Source organism: Petaurus breviceps, unplaced genomic scaffold (genome assembly GCF_028583685.1).
Source record: "Petaurus breviceps papuanus isolate PSGF00001 unplaced genomic scaffold, PetGlider_PUasm1.0 139, whole genome shotgun sequence".
Classification (NCBI taxonomy): domain Eukaryota; kingdom Metazoa; phylum Chordata; class Mammalia; order Diprotodontia; family Petauridae; genus Petaurus; species Petaurus breviceps.
In genome coordinates this window covers 660,004-671,906 of record NW_027185697.1, presented here as the reverse complement: position 1 = coordinate 671,906, position 11,903 = coordinate 660,004, and the positions used below count along the sequence as shown (strand labels likewise).

The 11,903-nt window shown below is 44.5% G+C and overlaps 1 protein-coding gene across 1 annotated transcript in view; it reads right to left on the bottom strand.

The window, feature by feature from the left end:
• TRABD2A (TraB domain containing 2A) overlaps window positions 1–568 on the bottom strand; it is a 55,872-nt gene extending 55,304 nt beyond the window's left edge. Inside the window, exon 1 of the mRNA XM_069065829.1 lies at window positions 198–568. Within this exon, the coding sequence (XP_068921930.1) occupies window positions 198–344 (147 nt within the window). The 5' untranslated portion in view covers window positions 345–568. The remainder of the gene's footprint in view (window positions 1–197) is intronic.
• Window positions 569–11,903: the final 11,335 nt, after the last annotated feature.

The window sequence follows — 11,903 nt, the reverse complement described above, 5'->3', positions numbered from 1 at the left end:
TCATCCTTCTCTCCCTTTTTTCTTTCTCCCGTCTTCCCTCCTTCTCTACTTTCATCCTTCCTCCTACCTCCTCCCATCTCCTCTCCTCTGTCCTCCTTCTTCCTCTTCCCTCCTCCACTTTCCCCTATTCCCTTCTTCTCTGTCCTTCCTTTCCCCCTCCTCCTCTTTGCCTTAAGGGAAGTGAACTGGCCACTTACTTGGGTCCCGGGTTTGCAGGCATCCACAGCCGGAGCCGGAGCCGCCTGCGAGTAGTCTCCAGAAGCCGGGCCCCTCCTTTGGGCTCCGGCCGCAGGCAGGAGGAAGAAAGTCTGGAGGACCAAGTTCCAGGGGCTCATCCCGCCCATAGCGGCTCCGGGGCTGCGGACGGGGCAGGGCGCAGGACCGGCTCCCGGGAGCCCCGCGCGCCTCCCCAAAGTGGTCAGGTAGACAGACTGGCCCGGTGAGCTGCAGAGAGCGCTAGGCTCTGAGGGCAGTCAGTCTCCGTCCTCCTCCTCCCCCTGGGCCAGGGCTGCTCCAGCTGGGGCGGCGGAGCCGTGGAGGGGCGCCCAGCCCGCCATGGCGCAGAGGAGAGGGGCGCAGCGGCCCGGGGCGCAGCAGCCGGCGGCCGCCACCTCGCTACTGCTTCCAGGCGCCCTCCTCGCGCTCTGCCCGCCGGTCGTCCTAGCTCTCCTCGCTCCCCTTGCTTACTCGCTCTTTTTTTTCTTTTTGTAATTCCGACTGCAGCCTCTGGATGGAGGTACAAAGTCAAACTCCGGCGATTGGCCACGTGAGGCCCTTTCCCCCAAACTTCCTCCCCTCCCCCGTCCGTCCCAACCGTTTGGGGGCCCCCATTCATCTGTTCTGAGCCTCTATTTCTGATTCTTCCCCACCCCCCAGTCCCCGAAGTCCCCCGCCACCTCTCTCCGCAGTAGAACGTAAGGAAAAAGAGTGATCGGTCTGACAACATCCTATCTTTTAAAAGCCTGCGAGCTAAATTCAAGCCCGGCTGGCACAGAACCCCGCCTGCCTGCACGCATCCTTTACTAGGCAGGCTCCTGCAGCGTCCTGCAGAAGTTGTAGATTTTGTCACGTGCGAGTCGGTGGTCCTTCTAAAGAGAGAAATTAACGAAAAGAACTGGCTTTTCAAAGTCTCTGTTTTCTTTAAAAGCAGAGAAGTACGTGATTAAACATATGATGCACACAACACACAACGAAATTGGTGGGGGCCCCACCAGGAGGGACGGGAGAGACGGGAGAGTGGAGGAAGAGAAAGTAAATGCTTATTAATTAGTGGCACAGTGAATGGAGTGCCAGGCCTGGAGTCAGAAAACTCTTCATTCTGAGTTCAAATCTAGCCTCAGAGCTTTCTAGCTTTGCGACCCTGGGCAAGTCACTTGACCCTGTTTGCCTCAGTCTCTTCATCTGTAAAATGAGCTGGAGAAGGAAATGGCAAATCTCTCCAGCATCTTTGCCAAGAAAACTCCAAATGGGTCACGAAGAGACTGGATAACAGCCTTGACTAAACAACAGCCAGTGGAATAAAAGGGTGTGAAATAAAAGAGTCCCTGCCCTCCCTCCAAAAAGAAGAGATTGAGGACACCCATTTAAAAGCAAGACCTACAAAGAAACATTCCAGGAAGGGCCACTTAACCACAGTTACAGAACTTAGAATTTGAAAGGGCCAATATTGATCCTCTAACAGGGAGAACCCTCTCTGGAAACTGGAACTCAAGTTCACATCTTGCTTCTGACACTAGCCGTGTAAGGAACACTTTATTTAGCAGTTCTCAAACGTCAGAGGATCAAAATATATAGAATTGGAAGGGTCTTTAGAGGCCATTGAGTCCAAAACCGATTTTACAAATGAGGGAACTGAGGCATGAGAGGGTAAGTGACTTGCCCAGGGTCACATATCTAGCAAATGAGGTAGCATTTGAACCCAGGTCTTCCTGACGGAGAGGTAGAGTACCAACTATCTGCCTTTTTGCCATTCTTTGTATCCCTAGCCCTTAGTACAGTGCCTGGCACTTAATAAATGCTTGTAGACCATGGAAGACCTAGCTTCAAATCCTGATTGACACTAGCTGTGTGACCCTAGGTGAGTCACTCCTCTAAACAACTCTTTATAGATACAGAGAAAGTGCCCACTCTCATTTATGGAGGCAGTTTCTTCCTGGGCAGTTCCTTAATTGGATGAAATCACAAGTCCATCCCCTTCTCCCTTACCTCTACTCCAAGTCCAGCTTGGGTCCTCACTGTTGGGATTGTAGCCAAGTAGAATCTGGCCACACTGTCCCTTTGCTAAAGCCAAAGTGGACCTGGAATTTCTAGTTGGAAAGGACCTTAGAGATCATTTTAAATGACAAGACAAAGTGACCCCAATTCATGTATTTTTCCCATTATTCTATGTAGCTTCTCTTTAGGTACGATTACTTACTTCCTATTCAGGGATACTCTGCCATCAGTCACATATACCCTAGGGAAAGCAAAAAAGGGAGCAGTCCACACAGGGGCGGTTGTGTCTGCCCTCTGAGGGCCAGCCTAGCTAAGTTCAAAGAGGCTTTCACCAGGGGATGAATTTTGAGGGGGTCTCAGCAATTTATTAATGTCTTACTCCTAAGAGGCCATTCTTTGCACCAGTGAAGGGAGTCACAGATTCCTCAATCAAGCAATCAACAAACATTTATCATTATTATTGAGTCAACTCTTAGAAAGTTATTGTGCTTTCCTCTAAAGATAGATCCAAAATTAAAACAAAACCTGCCCTTAAGAAGTTTACACTCTATTGAAGCATCAAAAAAATTAAAAAAAAAAAAAGGCAGAAAATCTCTGTCAGTGCAGGATGTTATGAAATTCTCTTCAGAACAGGCATTTTCTAACTTTCTCTGGATTGATTTCCTAAGTGAGGCTAGATTTTTTTAAGGACTTCGGTGAGGATACTTTTTCATGTTTCCATTTGTATTAAGATATTATTTAAAGTCCAGGGTGGGGAGCCTGCCGGTTCCACGCCACATGTGGCCCTCTAGGTCCTCCAGTGCAGCCCTTTGACTGAATCCAGACTTCACAGAACAAATCCCAGATTCAATCAAAGGGCTGCACTGGAGGACCTAAAGGGCCACATGTGGCCTCGAGTCTACAGTTTCCTCACCCCTGATTTATACTCTTTAGAGTTAGGAGGTCTCCTGTGGATTCCCTGGTATTACTCCTAATTCTGCAAATAAGGCCCCACAGAGATGGCACACCAACACCCTTGATCCTGCTATCATTCCCAAGAGTTCTATTTCCATGACCTAGAACTCAGGAATCCTTTTATCTGAACACAATGACTTATCATTCCAGTTCTCTTTAAACCGACTCCTCCTAAACCTCTCCTCCATTCTAGCAGCAACCAATCCCTCTACCTCTTACAAGTTTCCTAGGCCATCACCTCTGCTCGGGCTCAGCTCCTCTCTTCCCAGTCTGGACCCCTTAGTGAATCAGGTCCATGCAATGCTACCCTCTACTCACGAATGCCTTGTTCACCATGCTTTGCCAAGCACCAACCCCAGATTCCTCCCAGCCTCTACCTTCTCTCCTTCTACTCCTGTGCTGCTCAAAAAGGCAGAAGAAAGTCACACGAGCCTACTGGCTGAATCCTCTACCAATGTTACCTGGTTTCAACTGAGCAGCCCTCACAGCCCACTGACTATCTCGTTCCCCCAAAACTTTCTTTTTCTTTCCTCATTGCTGAAGTGCACAGAGCACTGGGTCTGGAGTCAGGAAGGCCTGAATTCAAATCCAACCTTAGACGAATACTAGCTGTGTGACCCTGTGCAAGTCACTTAACCTATTTGCTTCAATATTTTTAACTGTTAAATGGTAATTTAAAACAGCACCCACTTAGCAGGGTTATTGTGAAGCTCCAAATGAGGTGATATTTTCATTCAGCTCACCTGCACCCACTTCAGCACGTCAAAATGTACGGTTGAAACCAAGCAAAAACTTGACAACCATGTTCTAGCAGACAATATCTTCACAAGCAAATGAAGTAGAAACTACAAAATCTTCTGGTTTTTCTTCTGGTGACTCAAATGAAAACAAAGAAAAATCAAGCAATTAAAAAAAATTATTTGCTAACTCTTCTCATTTCTGTCTCATCTAAAGTTGACTTCCCACCTCTCACAACCACTCTCTTGCGTTCAGGTTCTCATCACATCTCACCTGGACTACTGCCATGACACCTTGGTCTCCCTTCCTCCAGTCAGCCCCCTACTCCATCTAGTCCACCCTCCACCCAGTTGCACGTCTAACCATGTCACTTCCCTGCCCAAGAAACGCCAGTGACTCCCTACTACTTCTTGGAGTAGGGAGTCACTCTTGGACCAAAAAGGAAGTCCCCTGTTTGGCATTTTATATCTCTTATGTCACTTCCCCAGGGCAACTAGGTGGCCTGGAGTCGGGAAGACTTGAGTTTAAATCCAGCCTCAGACACTTACTGACTGTGTGACCTTGGGTAATTGACCTTGGGTCAATTAATCCTGTTTCGTCACCTGTAAAAATGAGCCAGAGAAGGAAATGGCAAACCACTTCAAATCTTTGCCAAAAAAATTCCAAATAGGGTCACAAAGAGTCGGATATGACTGAAAAACAGCTAACAACATCTCTTTCACCACCTAGCACCTTCTGATTTTTTCAGCCAGGCTGGCCTATTTCCTTCTCTCTGTAAATTCCATTTCATTTCCTCTCTCCATGCACTTGCATTGGCTGTTCCCCATGCCTTGGATGCATTCCCTTCTCACTTTTGCCTCTCACCATCCCTGTTTTATCTCAAGACTCAGTTTAAGTTTGATAATGCCTTTCCTGATTTTCCAGATCTTGGTGTTCTCCCCACCCCCCCACCCCCAACATATTTTGTATTCACTTCTCCCTGTTCGTACCATTTCTCCCCAGGTGAGGATAATAAGCTCCTTGAGAGCAAGGACTGTTTGTTTTTTGTCTGACTCTAGCTGACCTTTCTGGGTTTCCTGTATTTTACCTCCTTCACACGTTGCTGCTCTCTGTATGTGAAATGCCATTTCCTTCTCTTTGTGTTTGGATAAGCCATTCCTCCAACAAGGAACAGGAAAGAGGCAATGAAGACTTCAAGACTGCATACCTGGGTGACTAAAAGGACATTTGTGACCGCAACAGAAATAGGGAGGCTTAGGTTTGGACTAAAACTCAAGGCAGCCCAGGCTTGGTACTGACCACCAACTCTCCTCTAGCTCTCTCTCCCTCTAGATTGGGCCTGATTCATTCACCCCCACTTGCACCCACATCAGCATGTAAAGCCCCAAGAGGGGGCACTCAGACTCTCAGGGTTCTAGGGGTAACCTTTGTATAGGGAGAGGGAATGACATTCCTATTGCTCCCGACCCTAGCTCCTCAGCCACACATGCCCACTCTGCCAGTGGGGAAAGAGGACCCGGATTCACTGATGTTTGGCACTACCTTAGTCCAGACACTTCACCTGCCTGGACCTTGGTTTCCTCATCATCTTAGATGACTTGGAATTCCCCTCCCAGCTCTTCACCCATAATCATGTAACCTATGACCCCATCCATGCATGACCATCTCAGTCAACTCTTCTCCACATCTTCCTATAAATTCACCACACAATCACATAAATTTGAGTTAAGCAAGCGGTAATTAACATACCTCACCCCAGATTCAACCTTGGCCTGAGCTGTATTTTGGCATTGGGAACTTCATTTGGAAAGCAGCTTGTTGTCTGATTAAAGAGTGCCAAGCCTGGGCCATTCTCCCATTCCCCATCAAAATGTATTCCATTTGTTTTTTTAATATAACTGGAGCAGGGGAAACATAAAAGTAAAGGACGGAATTTTTATTACAACCTCCTCCTACCAGCTTTTATCCCCAACCTTATTACTTTAAATTTTATTTATTATTTCGTAGTCTTATTAACATGGGCTCTTGGCCACAATTTGCTTTATTACCATAGGCAATGCATGTCTATGTGTGTATATATAGCTTACATATGTATATACACACACTCACATATATAGCCATAAAATTTGACCTCTTGGCCAACATTCCGTGAATTTTTCTTTAATGCAAAGTTTCCATGCCATCAAAAACATTTGGAATGCTTTCCTTAAGAGGTCTCCGATAATGGTCTATAAATGAAAGTTCCTTTTACGTTGCCAAGATTGCAAGGGTTGGGAGGGTGGGAAGGAAAGGCAAGGTATGCAGGACATTAGTTTTAAGTTTGCTCATTTCAGGAGTTACAAAAAGAAGGAAATTGTTACACCTGGAAAAGATGGAAAGGGTGCCTAGCAGTATGGCCTGAGTAAGGAAATCATTCCATATATATGGTATCGTATCATTAATAGATGGTAGGGAAATAAGTGAAGTTCTGGGCATGTAATGATGGCACTCAGATGAAAGACATGACTGGATTTGGAGTCAGAGGACCTAGTCTGACTTCCAATTCTGATGTGACATTAGACTTATAGAGGCAATGAATAGGGAGGCTTAGGTTTGGTCACTTAACTTCTTTTACATTAGAGTTCTCAAAATTAATACCCTAACTATAAGCTAGAGGTAGTGTGGTTGGCATAAATTTATCTGGAAGAGATCGGGGCATTTTAATGGACTAAAACTCAAATATGAGAAAACAGTGTGATATGGTGACCACAAAAATTGTGATCTTAGGCTATGTAACAGTTCTTCTGGGCTTACTCTCTGATCTTGGACTGGCATTGGCAGGTTGAATCTCCAGAAAGCAGCTACAACTACTTTCAGGGGTCTAGAGGTAATCCTGTGAGTGACTATCCTTGAAACTGATTTACAAGCCCCCACTGATGTGTTACCTTTTGACAATCAGCCAGTAACCTCAGTTCTTCAGCAAAGGTATTTACTAGAATGGCATAGTTTGACCAGTGGTTACACATGTGTGTGTGTGTGTGTATGTGTGTGTAGTCTGGAGTGAGAGTGAAGGGGAGAAGAATGAGCACCAACTTAAAGAACAATGGGAGTGAGACACATATGTAGAAAATAAGTGGGATGTAGAAGTTTCTCAAAATTCCTGGCCTGGAAGCCCTTTTTTCCTTTGTAAAGTCTTCATGAAGTTTTCTCTAAGTATAGTTCTCTACTGGATTCCTGGCATTGCCTTTCAACACTTTTCTCTGGCACCACAAGTCAGGATTTTTTGAAGCTTCTGCCATCCTCGAGTGACTACCATTCCCTATCTGTTTACAAACAATTCCTCTGTCATTGGTGGACTCTTCCACCAACTCTAGTTGCTGGTGAGACCTTAATGGCTCCTCCAGCCCTTCAAAGCTCCCAATAACCCTTCAAAGGGTTATGTCCATCTCTGAATGGACTCAGTTGCCTAAGATCAGTACGGAGCAAACACAAAGAAAACAAAGGGTCCATGCACTCATGGATATAGACTCATTCAATGGGGGAAGATGGCTTGCTTCCACTACCTTCCCAGGCAATTTATAACAGTTCTGTCTCACCTGGCAAAAAAGGAAAAAGATGAAGGATAATCTGGTTGGCTTTTTGGTATACAAACTCAGATCTGACTCTGTACCTCTGAGTCATCAGATCATCTGTCTCTCCAGAAAATTAGAAGACTTTGTTATTCCACTCTACCAACCCCTCAGATTTTCATGGCTATACACTGGTTCCCCAAAATTCCATGCTGAATTGGAACCAGGTAGGTAATATCTGAGCATGCTCTGTATAATACACCAGCAAGGGCAAATCTGAACCTTCTCTAACATCTGGATCTTCATTGGCCAGTGGCCCCATCACAGACGTATTAAAGAGGCAGTGTGAAAATAATCAATATAGGTAGTATTATTTGAAGGTAAGCACAATAATACATTAAGGGGATGGTTTTTGTTGATTGTTTTATAATCTGCATCTCCTTTTTTCGCTGAGCTTGGAAGTATATTGGCTACTTGTGGACCCAATCCTACTACTGTTTGGTACAGGAACTTTGACCTGCTCCGTTTTTAACCTGGTTCATTTCTCCCCTCTGTGGGCATCCCAATGGCCCCCTGGTCTTCAGGGCTCACCATGCTTGTACCAAAATTAGCAGTCACCTAATTAGCTTAGCCCACTGCACCTTAACGCAAGAGATTCATTAGCCTCAGCCTTCCTAGTAGCAGGGATTACAGGTATAAACGACCATACTCAGCAATAATACAGTAGATGATTGATTGAGCTGTGAATTATTCTGACTATTTTGGAAAGAAATTTGAAATTGATTTTTAAAAATGAATAAAATCCCCTTGCCACTTGACTCAGAGATCCCCTTGCTACACATATACATCAAGGAAACCAACAGCAGAAAGAGAGATCCCACATATCCCAAAATATTTAGAGCAGCATTTTTTTACAGGAGCAAAGACCTAGGAATCAGTTAAGAAATAGCTAAAGTAATTGTGGTACATAAATGGAATAGAATGTTACTATATCATAAGAAATGATAAAAAATTTTAAAAAATGATGAATATGAAGAATTCAGAGAAACATAGAAGACCTATATGAACTGATGCAGTGAAGCAAGTAAAAACAAGAAAAAAAACACACAATGATTGCAATAATGTAAACAGGATGGACAAAAAAAACTAAACTGAATGCTATGTCATAATAATAAACAAGACTGACCCCAGAAGAGAGTTGAGAAAATGTTCTTCCCCACTTGATTGCAAAAGGGGGAAACTATGGGTGTGAGTCCCACATGATTGATTTTGCTTAACTTTTCTTTCTTTTTATTTTTTATCTCTGTTACAAGGGAAGGCTCACTGGGTAGGAGAAGAGGAAGAGATATAACAGAAATGAACGTTAATATAAAAACGAAAAGCATAGAAAAAGAAAGTAGTCTTAATGAACCCTGCTCCCAAGCAGGGTTCCACATTAGCAAAGACATCTTTTCAATGCAAATACTCCACTGGTGTTGCTGTATGACAGCTACTTTTAAAACACTACTGCCTTGACCTAAAAGTGATCATCCCAGAAAAGGACAATGGAAGGGCACATAGTGGGGGTGAGCCAACTCCAATATGTCATCAGTAGAATGATGTAGAATAGGGACAAAATAGAATAGGAACAAAGGATGTCACTAATGAATTGTGTGACCAAAAGAAAAGAGATGTGAGTCATGTGGCAAAAGCAAGAAATAATAATAGATAACACTTATAGGGTGCCTTAAGGTTTGCAAAACACTACATATGGTATCTCCCTTGACAACAAACCTGGAAGGTAGGTGCTGCTTTTATCCTCATTTTACAGATGAGGAAACTGAGGCAGGCAGCAGTTAAACTGGTACCCTACTAATTTTAAGAGAAGGTAAGGAAGTTTTCCAAAACTTTTGGGTAACCAAAAAGTGATGAACTGTGGAGTACATGAACAAAAGTCATACGAGATAAGTAGGTATGGATGGGTCGATAACTGCATTACAGAAGGAACTCCTAAGTCAATGAGATCACTGAAATCTTTGAGTATTAGTATATGAGCCTACAGAGGTGAAAGTCAAGCTGTACTTGGCCATGGTAAGATCACTCCCAGAGTGTAGTGTTCAAGATGGTTCCAGGTTCCACATTTCAGGAAGAGCATTGATCAGTTAGGGTCCAGAGGAGGGCAATCAGGATAACAAAGGACCTTCAGTCCATGCCACATAAGGATGTTTCTTTCCCTTCCTCCCTTCCTTGTTTTTTCTTCTTCCTTTCCTTTCTTTCTTCCTTTTTTCTTTCCTTTCCCAAATCCCAGATTTAGATCTGGAAGGAACCTGAGAGGGTATCTATTCAAAGCCTCTCACTTCACAGATAAGGAAACTGAGGCTCAGATAGATGAAATGACCTTCCCAAGGTGAACGAGTGGCTAGCTGAAATTGGAACCCAAGTCCTCTGAGTACAAATCAATCAAAATGTACTTTTAGATGCTTTATTTTTATTGATGACTTTTGGTTTTATATCACCTTCATTTCCAAATGGATCTTTCCCCTTCCTTACCAATCAAGCCATCCTTCATAACAAAGAATGAAAAAAGAGAGTGACAATGACAGTGCATGCAGCGCTTCTCACCCACTGTCCCCCTCCTCTGCAGAGAAAGGAGAAGGGTGCATTTTCTCATCCCTCCCTTAGGGCCAAGCTTGGTCGCTTTAATTATACAGCATCCAGGGTTTTTTTTTTTTTTTTATTCTTTCATTTATATCAACAAGCTTTTATCAGATATCCTTGCCTCTGCATTACAGTAGAGCCCCTGAGTACTGGACTCTAGATTATTTGCAATCCTGCCTTGAAACCCTTAAAGGAAGAGTTCCTTCAGTCCTGCCTCCTTCTCCTAGAGTCCCCCTATCTCAAAAACTGGGTCATGAAAGGAGATCCTGAGGAATCTCCCTCTCCCCAAGGTACTTCCTGGTCCTCTGGTTCACGTCGTTTGCAGCGGAAGAGAAGACTCAAGCCCACCTTAATGTCCTGAAACAGAAAAGAGAAGAGGGGCAGAGCTGGTATATTTCGGGGGAGGGGAGCGAATTCTAAGCTCTGAACTTGAGTAAAGGGGGCTCCCTTAGGAATGGAGAAGAGAGAGTGGGGGAGAGTCACAGGGAGAGGGTAAGTGAGAATTGCCCATCTACCAAACACCTCCACTAAAGGGACCAAAAGCTTCCTGAGGTTCTGGCTCCCCTGGGTCTGCTTTTCTCAGTGACTACATTTTATTTTCTTCCAGAGGTCTCATTTTCTGGAGGGAGCTGCCCCTCTGACCAAAAGGGCACAGATGCTTCAGTCACACCACCAAAGTCTGCTGCACTGTCCCAAGACTGGAGCCCTCCCATAAGGTCTGCAGCTCTGCCCTCTACCGGCAAGTCCTGTGCGCAGGCATGAGCTCTCCAAGTCTTCCAGAGAACAATACAGGGCTACTCCTTTCGAGAATGAAAGAGGACCTTAAAAATCGCCAGCCCAAAGGCCCTCGTGTTGCAATACATGGAAGAGACCCTCCTAGGCCCCCTTGTGTGCAGTTAAGCTCTCTAGGTCTCATTTTTCACAGTGTCACATATTTAGAGGGTATCTAAGGCTGCCCCCTCCTTGTTACTGATGAGGAAACTGAGGCCCAGAGACATTGATTTTCCCAAGGAAGGTAGGAAGCAGAGATTCAAACCAGGGTCCTCTGGTTCCATATTCAGACCTCACAAGCTCATAGGGTCATAGGGATAGAGCTAGAACAGAGCACAGAGGTCACTGAGACCAACCCCTTAATTTTCCAAATGAGAAAGTCGAGTCACAAGGAAGTCAAGTGACTTTCCCAAGGACACAGAACCCTACTTCAAACCTGAGTCTGTGAGGTAAACAGAAAGAGCATCGAGACTGGAGTCACCAGACATGGGTTTGAGTCCAAACCTTAGAACCAATCTATGATCCCAGGGTCCTCTTGTACCTCACTCACCAGAGTGAGTTTCTCTCACTCTGGCCTCACTTCACAAAGAAAACACTTAGAACTACTTCACCAGCTAATTTATCCCATGTTGTCTACTGACTTCTTCCTTCCTTCTTTTCCTTTCCCTCCTTTCTTTCCTTCTTTCTTTTCCTTTCTTTTCTTCTTTACTTCTTTCTTTTCCTTCTTTCCTTCCTTCTTTCTTTCCCTCCTTCCTTCCCTCCTTCCCTCCTTCCTTCCCTCCTTCCTTTCCTCCTTCCTTCCCTCGTTCCTTTCTTCCTTTCTTCCTTCCTTCCTTCCTTCCTTCCTTCCTTCCTTTTTTCCTTCCTTCCTTCCTTCCTTCCTTCCTTCCTTTCCTTCCTTCCTTCCTTCCTTCCTTTCATTCTTTCTTTCTTTTATTTCTTTCTCTCTCTCTCTCTTTCTTTCTTTCTTTCTTTCTTTCTTTCTTTCTTTCTTTCTTTCTTTCTTTCTTTCTTTCTTTCTTTCTTTCTTTCTTTCTTTCT